Source organism: Fundulus heteroclitus, chromosome 11 (genome assembly GCF_011125445.2).
Source record: "Fundulus heteroclitus isolate FHET01 chromosome 11, MU-UCD_Fhet_4.1, whole genome shotgun sequence".
NCBI classification, from domain to species: domain Eukaryota; kingdom Metazoa; phylum Chordata; class Actinopteri; order Cyprinodontiformes; family Fundulidae; genus Fundulus; species Fundulus heteroclitus.
In genome coordinates, this window is record NC_046371.1 from 30,049,104 (window position 1) to 30,071,209 (window position 22,106).

General features: G+C 38.0%; 1 protein-coding gene across 2 annotated transcripts in view; it reads left to right on the forward strand.

The window, feature by feature from the left end:
- nlgn2b (neuroligin 2b) overlaps nucleotides 1-22,106 on the forward strand; it is a 116,551-nt gene that overhangs the window by 15,291 nt on the left and 79,154 nt on the right. For both annotated transcript variants that reach the window (XM_036143357.1, XM_036143358.1), the window contains exon 2: nucleotides 21,123-21,864. In XM_036143357.1, the coding sequence (XP_035999250.1) occupies nucleotides 21,375-21,864 (490 nt within the window). In that variant the 5' untranslated portion in view covers nucleotides 21,123-21,374. The remainder of the gene's footprint in view (nucleotides 1-21,122; nucleotides 21,865-22,106) is intronic.

A 22,106-nucleotide genomic window follows, 5' to 3' on the forward strand; every position in this document is an offset into this window, starting at 1 on the left:
ATTCAGCAAGGGGAAACAGCTCTGTCAGTTCTGGTGGTTTTGAGAAATACTTATTTATTAACTATAAACATTATATTGTTTGAACATTATTAGTTTGTCTAAAACATAAAAAAAGTATTTTGTTATGATCCCTAGCTAATAAAAAATAAATTAATTTTGGGTGTAATTGAAAATAGCACGTTAGAAATTCACTTAATCAGTGCTAAAAAAATTGGCCACAAAATTTCGGATTGGTACATCTTTAGTTGGACTGTGACTAACAACAATTTTTGGTCTTCTGCACTATAGTTAGTCAGTCTGAAGAACAATTTAAACCATAATTCAGTTCTATTATTTTTGCCCACCCAGTCTACACAATGAGGCGACTCTTGGTTCGTCTGATTAGCTCAGAAAATGTCCCAATTCTCTGCCTTAAACGGATGCATTGTATTTTTCCAATTTCTTTCTGAAATGCCTAAAACTCTTGGAGACTGGTAGTGGAAGTGTGTCACCCGAAATGAATAAGCAATGTTCAAAGAAAAAAGAAACAGCTTGTTTAGTTATTCTTAGCTTCCCCTGCCACTATTGCAAGGGTAACTGCATTTATACATATAAAGCTCTTCTACTATTTTTTTTCCACCAGAAAATGGTTATATGCTCCCAAGACTGACTAACAACTCTATGCGGGTTATTCCAGACTTTTTGAATGCATGTGAATTATTCATTTGTTTGGATACTCTGAACATAACTGGACCACAGTGCATTATCACAGCGGCTAGAGAGCCTGGTTTTTAGCAGTAGTGAAGGACACAAGCCTAACAAACAAAGGTTGTACACCAAATGGATGATATGTACTGAAAGAAAGAATATATTCAGTCGCAAAATGGGAGACAGGTGGTGACAATCTGTTGTCAAAAGCAACAATTTTCTATCTCAAATGATAATATGTAATAAATAAGGTTGATTGAAATTTCTCTAAACTGGGTCAGGCATTAACAAATGTAACAATCAACAAGTGAACAGTTTGAGTTAAATAATTTTTTTTTATTATGTGGTGTAGCCCCCCCCAAAAGTTTGTAATGAGAATGCAATCTTGTTTCAGGATGAAGCTAGATTTAGAGAGTTGTATGAACCAGACTTGCCATCCATGACCTTTATTTCCATTTGTGTTGTCAATGATTATATTTCTGTCGATTCTTGTTGGGTGTTAGTATATTTTTATTTAAACAATATAAGCATTATTAAATGATAAGCTTGTTCTTTTCTTATTTCTTTTTTTTTTATTTGATAATGCCTGTGTTTGAATAGGAAACTGATTATTGAAGCCAAGGTTGTTGCTTTGATAGTCATTGCATTTGCAAAGATTTGTCCTCTCTAATGTCTAAAAGCCTGTTTCATTTTGCTGGCATTTTTTTTTTTGTTTTGGATCCTGCTTAAAGCGTAATCATGGAAATCAGAAACATGAATATTCTGTTGCCTAGTTTCAAGCAAATTGAAGACAGGCCATTAAAAAAAAAGCTAAAACAATCTTGTTACTTAATTTATGTAAGTTTAATCAGTCTACAGGTCACATTGAATGTGACGGGTAGTACTGCTGGGCCAACTAAGAAGTGCCCACTTTAACATAAATGAGCCGGTACATCGTGCCTTGCAGGTTGCATCCAACATATCTCTGTTGCTAATGTTTTCAAACCTAGTCCAAATATGGGATTTAACCCACAATGATCAACCTCAGATTTGAATTATGTAGTTGTTCATATTCTCCTGAATTGTATTTGCCTGTGGTGGAAGTCGAGAAAGATGTGAAACATGAGTACCGGCGTTAATATTTATACAGTTGTAATTCTTTGAGGTAGCGGGTAGCATGCTAGTGCTAATTAGACCAACTACCTTCCAAGCTAAGGATGGTTATGACCAAAGATAGCTAGCTTTTGTATTACAACACTTTGACTGATAAAAATGCAGTTTTATTTCAGTCCTTTTTGCATATTTCATTATTTGCATTATTTTAATTGACTTACAAAAGTGGATATTTAATGTGTTGCTAAAAACATGCAAGGGAAATGCTTTCTATTCATTTTAAATGTGATTACACCCGCTTTGCTTCAAGGATTATTGTGTTTAACCTACTTGCTGCAGTTTGTGCTACATTGCTGGACATGCTGAAAACTGGATGGGCATGTTATCACATAGGAAACAAAAACATGTCTAGACATGTAAGCTTATTCAGCGTGCAAGTGGATGTTCTAATAAAGCATTGTGTCTTTGGTTTTTTTTTTATTGGAAATTTCCCTCATCTTGCTTGTGAAATGAATGCCTCTGAACGCTTTTCCGAATTCACTTTCATTACGACCTGTGTTGTGTCTTATCCTGCATAAATGAAGCAGTTTACCTACAGTCAGTGTGTTTCACGTTGTGAAGACTCTCTCTTGCTTATGTTTTTTAAATCAAATATTCATCCAATCTGCATATTATACGCTGCCTTAGAAACAGATGTAGTGATCAGGGATTTCTGTTGTGACTGAGCAGAGGACTTGGTTAAATGGTTTGTGATATTTGTCCAAGCTATGTGGTTCTGTATTTATTACGTGTTGTATCTGAGACAACTTTGGGCTTGATTAGTAGGATTGAATTATCACTAAGAGGGTTTTACTTATTGTAAATAGACTTCATGCTGCACTTAAGCCAGCTACATACATACATATCTAGAACTGACTTGCTTAGTTCTCTTCTGTCTTAAAATGTGTCTAAACACATATGCAGGTCTAAATGAACTGCAAAACAAAAACAATTGTCTGCTATTACCCTCGTTCTCTAGAGTAGGGATAGCCAGTTACGTTCTCCAAGGGCCACATAAGTAACAACGTTGATGTTGATCATTGACTGCACTACATTATTCCTAAAAGATATGTAATATATTTTAGGAATTCAAGTATATTTAATATTATAGTATTTAACTCTAAATATCATTATTTTGTAACATTTTGTAACATTTAACTAAACAGTAAAATCAGGATATGATGACAACTAAAGCTTTATGAGTTTATTGACTCTAGAAAAGGCCATACGCAACTTTTTCCTCCAAGCTAGACCTGAAAATTATATAAGTTTAGCTAAAAAGCTTCGCAAGTAGGCGTAGTACTTCACATAACTCCATATCAGTGGGACCACTGGACATTTCAACTCTGTGACCTGCTGCATATATTTTGTGGTACATTCAGCAAGAAACAAAATTTGTAGGGTAGTGTCACGCACATGTCTGACTTGTCTGTCTGTTGACAACATTACAACAAGAAAAGGGCTGTGTAGAGCTTGTTTGTGACAGTGTAGCCTTGGTGCCCTGTAAACTATGTCCCTACAAAGAAGACCTATCTTCTGTGTAGGGCTCCACGGTATGAGGATGATATTTATTTGCAATGCTATTGCTGGATATTGTGATAATATGGATTATGACCCATTTCCTATACACTTTTGATTTATTAATTGTAAAATGGCCCCACCAGTCTCAATGCACTTCAGCCACTAAAGACAAAGATCTAATGTCGCCGTTAAGGGGAGTTAGCATCCATCCAAAGGGCCAAATATATTACTAATATGCAGACCATGAATTCCCAACACATAATATAAACCCTACCAAATATTGCATACAAACAATCTTTTGTGATTGCTACATTGGAGACTGTATGGTATTGTAATGAAAACTGTAATTTGATATATTGTGCAGCTTTACTTCCTTGTAAATTAAATGGGGAGAAATCAACCAAATAAAGGTTTTGTGTTTCCCAACTGAATTGCCACAATAAAGACTTTTTGGGGGCTCACCTGAGTTGTACCAGAAAATGTATTCATCAGGTCACAGAGATGAAATGACCAAGACTTTGTTCTTACTTTATTCAAATGAAACATCTAATTAAAAAATGCCGGACAATGACAATAGGTGGGCATTGATTTTCATGATCTGACCAGCTCATCTCACATTTCGGATGATTAACATAAGAAACCAAACAGGCCAATAAAGTGACAGTAGGGTAGTCTTGTGAAACTACCCCCCCCCCATTTTGTTGTAACAAAATGCATCATTGTGTGAATTTATTATTTCTCATATACTGATTTTGACTTGATTGTAGTTTCCAACAATAATCAATCAATCAATCAATCAATTTTATTGTCAACTACGATTTGCATTGCAAAATCGAAAGTTTAGTTCCAGTACAATCGTCCATCATATAACACTTAACAAACATTTTGGGGGAACGATTGACTGAGTCCTTGCGTTGCCAAGGAACGCAGCCAGTCGGCCGCTGCTATTTCAGCGCAGCTGTTAAGTAAGTTCCTCCAAACTGCCCCGGACCCCGCCTTACACGGACTCCACAGGCGCTGCCCTTGAAATCTGTAAAAGAAAGATTTTACATGGGGGAAGTGGAGGGAGATAAAAAAAAGACAGGTGCTTCACAATTTATGTTTCCACATATACTGTGGAGCATCCAACAAAAAAACTCATTGCACGAGGAGCACAAATAATTACGAGACACATATATGCAGAAAGGTAAACATTTGAGAGTGGTCGCTTTGTTCATCTATTTTTGTGAGCATCAGTTTATGTGTGTCTGCTTGGGTGAAGTGTTTATATTTCTGTGGAAGCTCTCCAGAGGCCATTTTCCTTAACATATGGATTGTATAATAACTGGATTGTATATTTTGTCACAGATTACTGTTTTTGGATCAGTTTTGTTGTAGGTTTCATGACTCTTAACAATATACAAAAAAATAAATCTTGCTGTTTCAAAGCAACAGTATCAGGACAGCTCTAATGTATGGATGTCGTAAGATGAAAGATCAATCAGTGATTATTGGCAAATTTTCTTAAACATAGTAGATTAATGAAAAAACTGTTGTAAAAAAATTACCTTTTGTCAGTTTGTTAATAAAAAAAGAAAACAACTTGTTTGGCCCAACATCTGTCTACTTCAGTAGTAAATTTGGTGTTTGTTCTTAAGATACAATACTTGCCTTCAAAGTCAAAACTGATGCAACAGAGGAGCGGTTTTCCTTTGTTCTTCGCTTCAAAGATTTCAATAAAGTGAGCAGATTTATATCATAGATGTTGCCGCTTTTTACATTGACGTGTCTCAATATTAAGAAATTCAGTTTCTTAATATTCAGGCAAAAATTTGTTGGTTGATTTAGAGTATTTTCTTAATAGAAATAATGAGAAGAAAATATTGAGTTAATGTACTTTCTGCTGTTCTGACAAACAGACCCGATGGATCTTCAAGCTTTGTAAGGCAGAGTTGTTGTTAACAACACAGAGATAGTGCAGGCATCAGGTTTTCAATTCAACTTGGTTTTTCGCAGAAAATACAAGAACATATCAGCATGCACTTACATCATTTTATGAAGTCACCCCATTTGAATCTTATTTTACCTATTACACTCTACATGTATTGTCTTTTAAAATAAGAAGGGGCTCTGAGAGTCTTTGTGTCTGTTTCTGGGGGAGCTCTAGTTATTTCACTTACATTTAATTGTACATTTTATCATTTTGAATGCAATTTTATCAGACAGTTGCCACAATGTATTATTTATAATGTGATATAAATATTTAAAGGACATGCTTGTTACTGTGACAACAGAGACTGCTTTAAGAGCTCAGTTAAGTTACACATCAAACTAGTTTTTATTCAGCATCGGTAAGCTTGATAAAAAAAGAGGTTTTGTCATACATAATAATTTGTTAGAAAGAAACGCTGCAATTCTGACATTTTTTTTTTTTTTTTGCTGTTTTTGTTTGATATTCAATCAAAGAATTAAAGATTTTGTGACAACTCGCTCCACTGCGAGCCTTTTAAATCTTAGGTACTTCATTTATGTTTTTTTATGTTTTGGGTCTAAATATAAAATTTGCAGCCTAATAAAGAAGGAAGAAAAGTTTAAGTTTTTATAGTACCTAACGTTTAGAGGTTAAAATGACTCATGACTTATCTATCTAGATTACTGCATCTTAGAGACTCATTATCCCATGTAACTCTCATTTGGTACAATGGATGCTGACTTGGTTTGAACTGATATGAGAGTTAGTGTTTGACTTGGGGGTAAGATATATTATAAATGTGTACAGTGACAATTCAAATAACAAATATCAAAACTTGGTCATTTCAATATTAATCTATTGACCTAGTTTTAAGGGACACAAAAGGCAAAACTCAGCATATACTTGCAGACAGTTTATGGTGAATAAGTAACAAAGTAACAAGGAGAAATCTATCACTCTGTATAGTAAAAAGTTATGGAGGTGTAGAAAAGCCACGTAATGTGTGAAACTAAACCGAGATATTTTAAAATGCAACAAACATGAAACGGTACCATTCAGAAGCAAAACAGAATCAGCTGACTGTACCTCCACTTTCATGTCACCATAACTTTTTGAAGGGTGGCAGCTATCGTTCTGTGTGCTCCAAAAAAAAATGGCGAATGAGTCACACAGGTGCAAATATTCTGGAGCTATAATAAAATGTAGCAAAGGAATCGCAGATCGATAAAACCATTGAGTTTTAGCAATTGATAAGGATCTGAGAGATCTTGGACTCATTATTCACTTGTAATGTCATGTTTGTTTGTTAATTTGGAATGTGCAGATGTCAGTACGCATATCTTTCAGAACCGATTATAAAAAAAAAAAAGATTTACTTTGTGGTTTTAAATTTATTGTATGAGGCATTTATTCTCAATTTTGTTGTTGAACTAAAGTATTTTAGGCTCTTCATTATTATCCGTGCACATAAGGGGGAGGGGGGGTCACTGGTTGTGTTGCGAGCGTATTAAAATGGCTCCATGTGAAGTCAATTGCATTACGTCTTTCTATATTGCAACTCAGTTTAACCATGATGGGACTAAAGGTTCTTATCTTTCGTGGTCATGGGTTAGTTTTGGATTGTCAGGGTATCATAACATTTGGAAGAGATGTCGCGGTTTAATGGTCTGCTCCTGCTATTAACACAATCCGTTAAAATAAATACTGTATGTTTAACAAAATCAGTTTTTTTTTAAACAGCCTGCCAGCCAGCTAGCTGCTTGCTTATTGTAGTTTTAAAACATTACCATGAAATGACTGATGACCAGCGCTTCCTCAGTTACCACACGCTCACTGTACATGTTTTTTGTGACTATAAACAGACGCGTTGTTATTTTATGTAAGCATGAGAACAATGTAGCAGCCTTCTTTCAGCCAGCTGACCTGTAAAGCAAAGCAATAGGCTTGTTATTCTAAGCTTAATACAGCCACGAAAAACTCCAGCCACACCAACACTTCTCTAGTATCGCCTTAAAATACCTTTGTGAAACATAATTCACATTATGATGAGATTACTGTTGCACAATGTTGTCGGGAAGTACTGGAACATAATAGTGTAATTTTAATATTTAGTCCATTACAGCAGGAGTTGTTGATTTTAGTTTGTAGGGTTGTTTAAGGTGGGCATCTTTATGCTGGATACACACAGGGCATCACTAACATTGCTGTTGTTAAAGTAAAAGTCCAATAAAATGTATTCATATTTCATAAGACAAGTCTCACTCAGAGTGGGAAAAGGACCCCTGACCCATTTTCTGTGCACTGTAGGAGCAGCTGGAGACAACTGGAATAATGTAACGAGACCAGAAAAGCTTTGCAAAAAGATCTATGGCCTCTACGAGGGAACCCATTGCAGAAACATTTCTTTCATTCCCACAAAGGTTTGGTCCCTGTAGTTTAAAAAGGATGTTTTTTTTTTTTTTTTTACCATGACTGTTTCCCCCTTTTGTGATGGTAATATGTGATGTTTTCCGTTACAGATTTTGGGTGTAGGTATTTCGATCTGGAAAGGCTCACATAGACAGAAAAGGCAATTAGAAGGATTTAATGAGAAAAGTTCTTTGGCACTCAGACCCTAGCCTCGTGAGACCATCCTGATCTCGCGAGCTTTCAAGGTTTTACTCGCAGATCAGTCTGGCTACTCTCCGTTAAAGAAAATTTGGAGCCGTTCACCAAACGAACGTCCAATCAGCGTTGGCTTTGAGGCGGGTTGAGGTGTGACGCAACGGGAAGCGCGACAGTTCAGTCTAAAGAACATGGCGGCTTCAGCCGATGAAACTAGCGTTAGCGTGGCTATCGAGCAAGTTTTATCGGAATTACAGAGTATTTCTCTGCTGAGCTAACGAGCCTTTACCTGCAGCAGCAAGAGTAGCTTGGCTTGTGGTTGTGTTTTCGTCGTCGCTCGTAACAGAGTAACGACAAATCTGATTGGTTTATTTGGCCCGTCTATCACCAACATGGGCCAATCAGCTAACCAGTATTTTCGCCCCTTCCCAAAATTACTTCAACAGAAGGTTTCCAGATGGATATGCGGAGCAAATCTATCTGGCGGAGTCAGGTAACTCAGACCCCGGCAGAAGACATGAAAGCTGCGAATGGCTAAATGCATGAATGTTCATTTCAGGATTAGGATTAGTAAAGTCTTTCACCCGGGGACCGGACACTGCTGGTGGAGGCCAGAGAAGGAAGCCAGGAGGAGCCTGAGGGCATGAAGGAGGAGATGGGGTGGATGTTGGTCGAAGCTCAGCTGAAGAGCAGGAAACTCCACGGATGGAGAGCTTTTTGAACAAAGCCTTGAAGGATGATTGGCTGAAGTAGGATGAGGACTTGACACAGATTGACTGAAGCACAGGTGAATGACGGGACGGCCGGGGAATGCAGGAGAGGCTGGGGCGAGTCTTCCAGTTTGGATTTACTTCTAAACTTCATGTGGCAGGCGGCAGAGGAAGGGTCTCTTCTCATCTTTTCTAGTGATACCAAACTTTGACGTTTCTTGACATTGAAATATTATGATCAATTACCAGCCTTTGAAATTCCTGCTGTGAGCCTCGTTATCTACTCAGATTTAGAGCAGAGGGGGGCATCATGCCTCGTATGTGAAAGAAAACAGGGCTTCGCTTTTTTTAAGCAAGCTAGCAGAGCAACTTTGCTTTTCTCTAGTCAGCCATCCTGTTATCTGCTGAAGGTCTGTCTGTCTCAAAGTCAGAATGAACCGCAGACATCTATCAAGATGCTATAAAATATAGTTACATTTTAAATAGCTTCTTAAATCTCTGTTTTTTTCCCCCCTGACTTTCAATTTACGTTTAGACGTCTAACTGATGATGAAATAGCTACATGTTATTTGTTCTTCATTTAGCAACAGCATCCACAATAGAGTGTTGTTGTCAGTGTGATTTGGTATAGCTTACGTGCCTTACATTTTACCATTTGCAAAAAAAAAAAAATTTCAAGATACTAACCAGAAAACTCTCAGATTCCAGTCACAAGCTATTTTCTGTGTATTACTAAAAAAAAAAAATCAAAACATGTACATGTGTAAAAACCATGTGTTTCCCTACACCTGCCTCTCTTTTAGCCACAACACCTCTCTCTCTCTCTCTCTCTCTCTCTCTCTCTCTCTCTCTCGTCTTTCTTCTTGAGTCATATTTAAATCAACCTCTACCTTATTTTAGTTTAACACCTTGCTATTTTATAAATGCCCTCACTACTTGATTTTTTTTTTTAGTTTCTGAGATAGGAAACCTTTCCCCTATTGCCAGGCTTTCCAGTCAACGTCATGAACCCACAAACTCTTGCAGAAACATTATCAAAGACTCATCGCCAATGTTGTGGCAATTTCAAATCCTTTTGAGGAAATATATGTAAAAGAAATGCAGCGAGGAACCCATCAGAACCTGCGAAGAAAAACTGAGATTTCAGTCAATGTCGGAAACCCCCATCGCGAGAGTTTCAAATGTGAAAAGAAACAGTTTAAATGTGACACCTTTAAACATTTAAATAAACCACCGGCGAACGGTTGCACCAGCATCCGACACCGCACTGCACATTTATGAGCCTAAATAAAATGGTTTTTGAAAGGCTTTCTCAAGCCATTATTTTCACATAATATTGGTGACCTAAATAGCTGTCTATCCATTCCGCTTTGATGGCATATTACTATGCAGACATTATTGAAATGAAGCGAGAGGCATTCGGTTGTCAGCTGGATGAGGTTGTCACAGACGGTAGTGAATCAGTCAGACAAAAATGTTCATAACCCACCCACATAGCGAACATGAGACGCGCGTTGACAGCATGTTGCCTGGGACTCCTCCAACGTACAGGGTACTTTGAGCGATGCTACAGCGAAACTGGGCTGTTGTCAGCGTTTCTCCCACGGAGGAAACTAAGCGACGGTGGAAGCATTTTGTAAAAAAAAAAAAAAAGGAAAAAAAATACATTTTGTAATAATGTCTTCCTCTGTTTTTCGCTTGTGCAAGCACCATCTTATCTGTTTAAACTGAATGAGGAGGATAACGACGCTGCTAACTTTTGTGGGCTATCTCGTTCTTGAATTGGCTCGAAGCGCGGGTGCAGAGCTGCTGTCAGACTGCTCCTTCAAACTGTGTACTTCACCCGCAAACACCTCCAAACATGCTAAAACAGCTAACATTTCACCTAGATCACCGCTAATTAGTCTGTCACCGGGCTGTGCCCTCTGTCTGGTGTCGTTATGACACATTCTTTTTGCGTGTAATTACCAAACAGGGTAAAAAAAGAAAGACAGCAGATAAATAACAGCGCCCAAAGGCAGAGGTATTCAGCCATAGCAAATTTTTTAAGAGTCCAAGGCAGCAGCTGTCAAGATAACTTTATCTGTTTTTTTTTTTTTTGCGTTGGTGCAGAGAGGGTCCGGACAAAGGGGAATTCCCCCATTATCCACAAGTGCTAAATAAATTCATTTTTTACACAAAGCAGCACCAACCAGCGGCAACGTTGATTTACTGGTCCAACAGTGACCGAGGGCCTTTTCTTTTAACATCTCCTATCTGCTACTATTGCCTGCTGCTTTATGATCCCTGCTGCTGCTTTAATAACCCTACACTGATGCTTCATTAAGACCCCCTTAATTAACCTCTGCTTGATCAATGGGGAGCTGTTTTTTTTTTTTCTCCCTTCCCTCAGTCGTGGTGTGTTGCATGCCTACGCTCTTTTGTAGTGGGGGAAAAATAGGGACATTTAATTGGTTTTGACCTGATATTTAAATTGAGCTCGGCCTCTGCTGCACGGTCACAGTCCGTCCAGACGGACTTTATCCCTTTTCGAACGAGGTGTGCGCGGTCATTTCTTGTGTTAATTGCAATTCTAATAACTTATAGGAGACACTTCCTCGTGAATATTGTTAAAGTCCTCTGGCTGTGGTGTGATGAAGGTGAAAACAGTGGCATATTGAGTCCGGCTGACTGAACAACTCTTGAGAACAGGAGAGCTTAGTTTAATAGTTTCACAGCTACCTCATCAGTTAGAAAGGACATTGGTGGTAATAAATATCAGTTTAATATGTAGAACAAATTATGGAGTAACCCCTTTTAAACATACCTTCTCGAGAAAATAATGTGTTTTAAATGTCACAGATGTTAGCCCTTGGCCCTAAGTCCTGAATGTTTGAGTAATATATCAATTTTCTGCATGATGGAGAAAATGTCTGTAACATGATAAACCAGCCACCATAGAATAAAAAAATCATCTTTTCAATTAAAAACCTTTCCAGTGAAAACCAGGGATAACTGTCAGCAGAATCTTTAGGACTTCCGTTTCTGTGAAAAAAAAAAATAAAAAATAAGAAAGAGGCTTGGCAGAAATGGGTTGTATACGACAGCTCCAAGGCCAAAAACACCCCTGACTCAAAAAGAACACAAAGGCCCAGCTCAATTTGGCGAAAAATCTTGATGACCCCCAAGACTTATAGAAGTATATTCTGTCCTGAAGGAGAACATCCATCCATCAGGTTGAGTTGAGACCTTACACTTAAGCTCACTTGGATTTTGCAGCAAGTCAATAATCCAAAACACACCTGCAAGTCCACCTCTTAAAGGCTAAAAATGGAGCTGAAGGTTTTAGAGTGAGCTAGTAAAATTCTGGATTTAAAGTAGATGCTGTGACATGGCCTTCAAAAGCCTGTTCATGATCACAGGTCCTCCAATTTAGGCTGAACTAAACCGATTTTAAAAAGTAAAAAATGTAATACAGGGTGATGTAAGATACTCCTGGCCATTTATTGCAAACACCATAAAGGCCATAAAGGGCGGACACAAGCAGTTATTAGTTGTGGCGGCAGATGCTTTTCCAGACATGGTCAGATTGGTTTCGATAACTTTTTCATAGTAATAATAATTTTTCCCTCAATAAATGAAATCCTCATTTGAAAACTGCAGTTTGTATCTACTCAGGTTATTTTTCGCTAGCAATAAAATTATTATTTTTATGCGGATCTTGTAAATGTGACAAAGCAGAAAAATTTGAAGAAATACTTTTTAAAGCTTTTCATGATTACATTTCCAACTTTTTTCAGTTATAGCGAATTAAATCTGCAAAATCTTCAGGACCTCAGTCTTTAGTAATGCGATAAATCATATGATCAAGCCCATTGTTCTAGTCAAGTTGTTGTATTCAATTACCCATTTGATTTGAAATAAGTTTGATAGTTTTTATTCCACAGAGCATGTCCAGATGCTGTGACCCTAAATTACATGTTGGCTGCAGAGAGTTATTTTACTTAAAGTTAGCACTGGTCTCAAAGCAAATGAATCAGTCGTGATGGTAACTGACAAGAAGTGCCTCAGACTGGGCTATATTTTGAAATGGACAAATGTGTTCCTTACTTGTTTTAAATATTTCATCCATGCTCCATTGCCGACTGTGTGTCTGCACTGTCAGTACATCATATGCCTGTTACAGATTACAACGCAGGGGTACTGAATCTTGTAGTGGTAGCCTTTGAACAAATCACATTTAATAACCAGCTGTACCTTCTAGGAATGTCAGTTGTATGTGCCCTGCTCTTTTGTTGGTGATTCAATGAGGATTTTGTAAAAGCTAACAGCTATAGCTCTTGTTATGGTCTCTAATGATGTTTTGGTGCAAAGTGACACAGGAAATCAATCTGCCCTCCTTATATTGGACATAACCAAATTAACCGTAGCCGTTGACTACCAGATCTTGCTTGACAGGTAGAGTTATTGGGCTGGAGTATAAGGACCTGCCTAACAGTGGTTTCCTTCATACAGTATGTGTCTGATCGTTCATTGTGTTTGGCCGCTTCAAATTCTAGGTCTTCCTTAAGTCATCTTAGTTTTGGTGTACCTCAGGGTTCTGTTTTGGGGCCCTTATATTTTCGCAGATGGTGTTCAGTTTTACATCTTTTTTAAGCCATATGAGGTGTTGAAACAGCATGTCTTACGTACATGTTTAGACTGTGTAAAACTTGGATGGCTAAAGAGTTTGTTCTACTAAATAAAAATAAAACTGAAATCATTGTTTGAGCCCCAGAAAAGTATAAACTCTAATTGTGGATACGCTTGGTCTTATAGCTCTATTGGTCTTATGGCTCTCAATCTACTCTAGTACACTTCAAGATCTTGGTTCTCACTTGTAGGGCTGTGGATGGTAAAGCTGTAGGGGAGGATAGAACCTTAAGAAGAAATAAAACACAGGCGAAAAACCAGACTCCGCAACTTCTCTTCAGTGACCAGCAGGGGGATTAGTTTATTCCAGACTTACAGTCATCTTCATTTCACAGCAATCCCCACAATATGGGGATTGCTGTGTTTCAGCCTTTATAGGGATACAGTATAACGTAAATGGGAACATGATCGCTTACTGTGCACAGGCGCTGCTCCGGACCAAAGTCCTCCCTCCCTACTTGGAAGGGTGTGTGAGTGAAATGGTGTGTGTGTGTACTTCCATTTCTAGGAAGTCTTATAAACAGATCTTTGGAAAAAACAGCAACAGAGTAGGAGCCAAGAGTAGTTCAACTAAAGTTCCTTTGACCTTACTTCACCTCTGTTGTGATTCAGTAAAAACATTCTAGAACTAATCATTCTTTGGACAGTGTTTTCAGTTATTAATACAAACAGGATTCAACCTTAATTAATTAATTGAGCAATAATAAGAGATCAGGCCATTCTCTTCAGTACCATACTGATGATTTCCTCCATACATCCCCCCTTGCTTCACTTAAGTGAAACATATCAAAGGGAAATCACACTGGGGACTATAATAAAAATGGAATAATGTAAATGTGGAGTAATAGGTCAATATAAAAGGGTAAAAATACTTGCTGTTTCTGTTATCAAACAGAAAAAGAACACAGAAAAATTAGTAACATACGGTCATAAATGTAGAATAAAATGAAAACATGCACTCAACTATATACAAAGGTACAAAATGTCCATTGCTTTTCCATAGGCCAGTTATTTCTGGGCCGTATGCAACCGAAAAATCCCTGTTGCTGGTATTTATGTGTTCATTTAGGTGTGTACTTTGAGAAATCAAGAGTATTAATTGTCATTATGTAACCATAATAAAATGTTTGGTGAGAAAATAGGCCAGGTTTAAATATTGTGTCAAAAGACTCATGTAATAAATTGCCAATAGGCAAAAGAGGCTTCCAGACAGTACAATATTTCACTGTATTTAGCAGTTAAATCAACACAACATAGCTATAGTAGGTTAAGTCGCCATTGCAGTTCAAATCATCTACATAAATCATTTACATCCCAGAAAAGATGTAGTACTTTTTACATGGTTTTTACTCTCAGAAATGGCAGGAAATCAAATAGGAGCCTGTTTGAGATTTTTAGAATGAGTTCACACAAGTAAAGATCTGTCAGCAGAGAGCTTTGCTCCATTACGCAGCAGTAGTATTTACAACATTGTTAAATGTGTTGTCAATAAGGCTGTCAGCAAATATTTTAAATAATAAGAACCAAAGATGATGAAGTTAATGGAGAACTGTAAAATGTGCCTGTGTAAAAATATATAGTTCAGTCAGTTTATACACCAAGCTCTGCAGGAAAAGCTTGAATATTGTGTAACCGAGTTGTGCAGAGAATCGTCCGACAACTGATGAAACAACGACAAGCAGGCATGTAACCTCATGTAAAAAGAGTGCTCTGGAAAAAATACCCCACCCCCCCACCCCCCCATGCATTTCTTGATGTTTTTGCTTTTTAAACACATTTTAAAGGTTAATAACATCAAACATTTTAGGATCATACAAATATAACTTTAGAAAATACAAAGAGCAGTTTTCAAATTAGGATTGTATCTACTAATAAACTGGTTGTGCCAGCCTTGGCTGCAACAACTGCCATCAAGCATTTGTAATAGCTGCCAGTAAATCTTTTACATTGCAATGAAGGGATTTTGGTCAACTCTCCTTTATAAAATAGTTTTAATTCAGGCACACTGGAAGATTTTGACCCTGGACGAGTTGTTTAAGATCATGCCACAGTTTTTTTTTCTTTTTTGTTAGCTTTAGGTCTCAACGCTCTAAAACCTTTATTTAGGCTTTTTATTGCTTTTTTTTTTAGCAATTTATATGTGGAATAGCTTGCGTTGTTCAGATAACTGTCCGGGTGCATAACCAAGATGTGCTTGAGTTTAAGGTCATGAACTGATGGTCGAGTAAGCTCCTTCTGGAGTTTCTGCTAAAGAGTTGAAATCCTGGTTCTATCACCAATGACAGTCACCGATTCATGAAACAACAAAACCGCTCCGGTCAATTAGACTATACCATGTCTGACATTCATTTTGTGCTAGGCTTCTGTTTTAAGACAAATGGTTGCAATCTTTCCAAAAATATATTGCCTAAAACATCTTGACTTTCTGAAAATATTAGGTAGAATGCTCAGATGAAAGTCAAAGAGGAGATGGGACTTATTTTTGGTCAGCAGTGGTTTTAGCCATTGGAATTCTATGGACACAGTTTTTGCCAGGTCACTTTCTTATTGTTAAATAATGGAACACTGACCCTAACTAAGGCAAGTGAGTGGAGTCATTAAGATGCTCTTGGATTAATTTTGATAGGCCAACCACTCCTGGGAGGTTTAACAATTGTTAATTTTTTGTCTACATTTTTTAATATTGGCTTTTGCTGTAGTTCACTTAAGTCCAAAGATGTAACCCTTTCCAGATGGAAAGATGTCAAGGTTTTTGTCAATGTGTCTCATCTGTTCTTGAATGTCTTTTTATCAGGGCATTATGTGTTGCTTTTTGAGATCATATAGCCTCCTATATGTTGTTATTCTATATCTATGCAAGCTATTTTCTTGATTATACGACTCTGACACTTATCAAGCTTGGGTGTGGCTGGTGAAATTAAATTCAGCTTACCGAAAATTGTGTTTTATTGCAATATGAGAGTTTAACAAGGGAAGTGATGACTTTTTTTTAACATAGGCCCTTTACATGTTACTTTTGTAGAGGTTATTTACTGATTATGGATTACCACTGCATATACATTAAACAGATTCCTGCATTTACTGCATGTTTAAAGAGCACGACAACACGTAATGATCTAATTTTACAAGAATAGTTAAAAACTTTGTGTCCTTTTAATAATTCAGCAGGACTGATTTGTTCACAAATGCCGACTTTTAAAATATGGCGTTTTTACATGGGTTGGAAAAAAAACTAACGTGGAATACTAAAAAAAAAAAAAAACATCCATTGAACCTTTTAGCAAACCACTCAGACCATATCATTATTTTGGTATCCCCCTGTGAAGCCAGTCTCACCTTCTTCCAAAGCCTCGTTCAACAGAAATATCTATTATATAAAACTGAAGGAAAAGCAGCTTACATCAGATTGCTGATTTTTGTGCCTGTTTATCCCGTTTTATGTGCATAGATGTGCATTTGGTGCCGTTGCAGCTCACGGATGGTTAACAGGAACAGATGTTAGGGATGTTAAGGTACTGCTATTTGCGACGCACACATTAGAGGTTGAGAACAGACCCATTTGTGCTCACCGTCGAGTCTCTACTGACGTGCAACGTTTGATGCATCATTGGACTTTACACATGTCCGTGTACATCATTGGTTGTGCATGAGAGAAGACGAGGAAAACAGAGAGCATTGTGACAGGCGGAGAACATTTAACCCGTCTCTGAAATCGGCAGGAAGGATATACCTCCGCAAGTGTCTCTGCAGCTACTGTGGCATACTAGAGGTGCTCTGACCTTGGGCTTGTGCCATATGTTCATTCACATTTACCAGCAGAATACAAACACAGATGGCTCCTCTGAAATCCAAATGTGTACACAAATATAGCCAATGCAGGCAATGAGCAGAAACAGCAGCTGTTGTGTGATTTACGACTATTTGACTATTTGATCTCCCAATCTTTAGTGTGTACAGTATTCAATATAATGGCTACGTTTTTTTTTTGTCTCTAAGAGTGTATGATGCTACGCTTGTGAATTTCTGATTTTCTTTATTAGTTCTCTATTAATATATCAAGCTTCACTACATATTTGCTGGATTCTGTTTGAATTACATGCTTAGCTGATTCTGCACCTGGCTGCCATGATCTGCTTTTTTTTCCTGTCATTCCTTCAGTCTTCTCATTTAGGGAGCTTGAGTTGCACTCTTTATAAAAAAATATCTTTCAAACTTTTAACCCTGGAAAGGAGTCGGGACGTCCATAACTTGTATGGCTTGAAGCGAAATTAAGACCTTGTGTTTAACACTTGAATAAATCACATACTGTGCAGGTAGTTGTAAGAAATCTGGCTGGTTGCTTCATGTATGTAGCAGCTGGGGTTCCGTTTCCAAGGTCTGAGGAAGTCCTCGGGAAATTGTTGCTGTTATTTCTTCTTTTGTTTTCACTATCAGTTATTCACACAGCCTATTTACATATGATTATTTCTATATTTCTTTATATCAGTATCCATCCTTTAAGGATAAACACAAAAATCGTATATAGACATCTAGGTGGAAACACAAAAATACAATTAAATGAAGGCTACAGCAAAAAAGACACATTGAGAGTGTGTAGTTAGAAATGATAAACCTATTCAACTCGCAGCTCATGTTTCGTGTAAAAGCCGGGTTTACATCAACTACAGGTGCATCTGAAGAAAATCCAATGCCATTTCATCTCTGCAAGATATCCAGTTAATGAAAGCCCAGACTTTTCTTTCTCACAAAGTCAAAATATTGCATTAGCTCAAGAAAAAAAAATTAATTCCAAAATGTTAGTCTACAGAACAGTATATCCATGTACTTCATAATATATGCACTCAATACTTGATCAGGGATCAGTTTGCTTGAATTACTTCATCAGTGCAGCATGGCATGGAGATCAGCCTGTGTTGTGTTCAGAAAGGCCATGTCGTTTAAATGGCATCCTTCAGCTTGTTTGCACGGTTGACTCTGGTGTGACTCCTCCTCCTCTTAATTATAGCTCCCACCTAGTTCATAGACTCTCTATAGGGCTTAGGTCAGGCCAGTTTGGACAATCAGTATGCTAATTGTCCAACAAGTGGTCAGTCATGGTCATTAAAGCCTGTATTGGCAGCGTGGGCAGCTGCCCAGTCCTACTTGAAAATGAAATCAGCATTTCCATAAAGCTTGTTAGCAATGGAAAGCATGGAGTGCTCCAAGATTTCCTGGTAGATGGCTACACTGCGGGAAACCCCAGTGGATCAACAACAATAACAGTGGAAACTTGGAAACTGAACCTCCAGTGACCTGGATCCTACTCTTCTTCCTGACTCCAGGATTGTTTCAAAGTGAAAGGCAAAATGTACTTTTATGTACAAAGAGGATTTTGGTCATCTGAGCGGTAGTCCTTTTTCTCATGTTATGACACATCTGACAGTATCTGTTTAGGAGTGGCTTAACAGAAGGAATTCAACTTTTGTATGCCCTGTGTCTGGTGGCTCTTCATGCAGTTCATTATCAGATTTGTTTCTCAACCCTCTCAAGTTTGCCTGTTTTTTTGTTCTTTTTGTGCCTTTTGCAATCACATGTTTTCATTCAACGTAACTTTCCATTGACATGCTTGCATACAGAACGCTGCAAACTACAGGGTTCTATAGCGATGATGTTTTGTGGCATACCCGCCTTGTGGAAGGTATTGATGACTGTGTGCTGGACAGCTGCCAGGTCAGCAGTATTCCTATAATTGTGTAGGCTATAAAATGAATAAAACATAATATTTCTGTGTCAAAAAGATTTTATTTTTTTTCAGTTGATCTTATGTAATATTCTAATTTCCTGCCAAACTGTCTTAGGGGTTCTCATTAACTGTAAGTTATAATCAACACCGGAAGAAACGAACCCTTAAAATAAATCAATGTTTGAAATGAATCTAAATAATGTATGAGTTGCACTCTTTAGAAAGAGTCAGTAAAAAAAAAATAGTTTTCGGTTATTTTTAAGATAGCCAAAAGAGATATAGCTGTACTAGCTAACTCAATTCACCAACAGATCCTTTGTTGGAGAGAAAAAAATTTGGTCTGCACAGTTACATATCATAATTTTTTCTGTTAGATTTCTCAGCATGATTTGTTAACTTTTAAAAAAGGATTAAAAATGTCACGACACATCCCATCCCACATCCCAGGGTGATGCAGAGTCTTCCTTTTTTGCTGGCTTCTTTCAAGCAGCTTTAATGAAAAAAAAAAATTTCATTTTCAGTTCTAAAGAAACAGAGAACCTCTCACATCACCAACTTCAACGTTTTCTTCTGATGTTGCACACAGTCTTCTCTGTGTTTGAGGGTCCTTCCCCTTGCTTGCTAGCTGACTGAAAATGGAGATGTGGACACTGCGGGGTCGAGGGCGGAGGGATGAGGTAGCATTTAACCAACAGTTACCACCACATAAAGCCTTTATCTCACCTAAACGGCTCCGACTCCCAAAGCCAGACTGCGATAAGCGCAGCCCATTCATCTGTAATGACGTGGAAGCAGGAGGAAGCTGAACTAACTTGAGAGGGAAAGACTAACTCTGACACAGTGGATGGCTGGAAAAAGTGCAAGGGCTTTGGCAGGTTTCTTTTTTCTCTGGAGACTAATTTGTTTATTACTATCTTTTTAGTGTGTTACTACTATTCAAGCGTTTTTTTTTTTTTGTTTTTCAGTTGTTTGTGTCCTGTCATTAGAGTGGATATCTGCCATAGTATAATGTGTCAGAACCTAAATATGTATTATATTGAACATTTCTAAAAATGCTGAGACTTGTGTAAAGCTACAACCCAAACACACTTCACAAAAACATAATACATTTTGAAACAGATTGGGTATGACTGCTAACAAAAAGTTATGAACTGAAATCCCAAAGGCAGCTACCCCCAAAAAACGTTTTTGTTTTATTTTGATTATTACTTAACTGCAATTTGTCAAGTAAATGCTTATAGACCAATGTTATTTTAAAAAGTGAAACAATTCCGTCATCACTTTTTAAGGTTTTATGTCAACTCTCCATTCATTACTTTGTCTTTTCATAAGGACACATGGTTGTATGACACGAATAAATATGTCTCAGCAGGAAGTTGCTCAGTTATTTTTACCTGATCAGGATGTCCTAATTTCACATTTCATAAGATTCAACTGGTCCAAATATTGATCAGAACAAAAAGTAGCTGTTGAATATTGTAAAGTATGACTTTAAACTACAGATCAAGCAATAATATATGTGATCTATGACCTGCTTTCCTTACAGTAGACATCAATATTTAATCATCCATTGTCAAATTAGATATCAAATATTTCAAAAGTGAGTTCAAATTGATGCATGGACCTTTTTAAAAGTCTGATGCGAAACACGTGAAACTGCAACAGTAAGAAAAGGTGATGGGCCAAAATGACCAGCACCCGATAAAACATCATCTCACCGGACGGAAAGATGCCTTTGTTGATTTTCACCTGATAAAGTGAAGGCTGCTGGTATTTCAGGCAGTGTCTGTTTGCCATCTGTTGTTCCAAAAGCTGGAAAAATCATTCAGTCAGAATGGTAAACACCATTTGCAACAGATTTTTGCATTTCGAAGTTTGGACTAACAAATCCGTCTTCATAATATATTTTGTTATTATGCCATATAACAGTATAATTATATTTTCTGAATTTATCTAAAGGTTTTATCCAAAGCTTAGTGATGTTTAGGTTGTGTCTCCATCTTGCTGGTCCTTAGGGGCTTGGCTCGTGTAATCCTAACCGCAACCCTTCAACACAATGAGATGTCTGACAACGCCGTTTTTCAGCCATGCTTACCACAATCTGCAACTTGTCTGTGTCTTTCAGGTTTAATTGGTGTCCTGACTGCAACGCTGGACTTAGTTTGAAAGAGCAAGACGGATGACCCCACAGCGTCTAACTGAGAATGCTCCCCGTCCCATCACCTCCTCATGTCTCCATAGAAACGCCTTTTACTGCCCCCCTTCCACATCTCCTCCTTTTGCCTTTGTCATTTCCCTATAACCCCCTGGGCCTTTGATCTCCCCTCTATCCTAGCCACAGTCCCTGTGATCTGAGTCCAATAGTTTTATTTTGGAAATGTTCATTTTTCCGTTCAATGCTGCCAGCCACCACGGCTACAGGGGGAAGCGTCTGAACTCTTCTCAACAGGCCCCCAAACCCTGTCTAATGTGGCTCCTGGGAATAGTGCTGCACCTGACTCTCTCTTCCTCTCAGCGTATCGACCTGAAACATCCCGTAGTTTCTACCAGCTACGGAAAGGTCCGCGGCGTCAGGAAGGAGCTGAACAATGAGATCTTGGGCCCAGTGGAACAGTTCTTAGGCGTGCCGTACGCCACCGCACCCATCGGCGAGCGGCGCTTCCAGCCGCCAGAGGCCCCGGGCTCCTGGCAGGAGATACGCAACGCCACCCAGTTTGCGCCTGTGTGCCCCCAGAATGTGCACGGCATTTTACCCGAGATTATGCTGCCGGTGTGGTTCACGGACAACCTGGATGCCGCAGCGACCTACGTCCAGAACCAGAGCGAGGACTGCCTTTACCTCAACATTTACGTGCCCACTGAAGACGGTGAGTCTGTTTCGTAAAACCAATCTCTCCAGACACGGTTGGGAAGGGTTCAATCGGATAAATGTGCCAGCTGGGAAAATAATCACTGAATTAATGAAAACAATAATGAGTTACATCTCGACATATTAGCTCCACCCCTATTAATTAAAATTGTGAAATCGCTCTTTATTATACTGTATCGTTTTGCATAATTTCATTATACAGAGGGTATTCTGTCATTAACAAAAATTATACAGAAACAA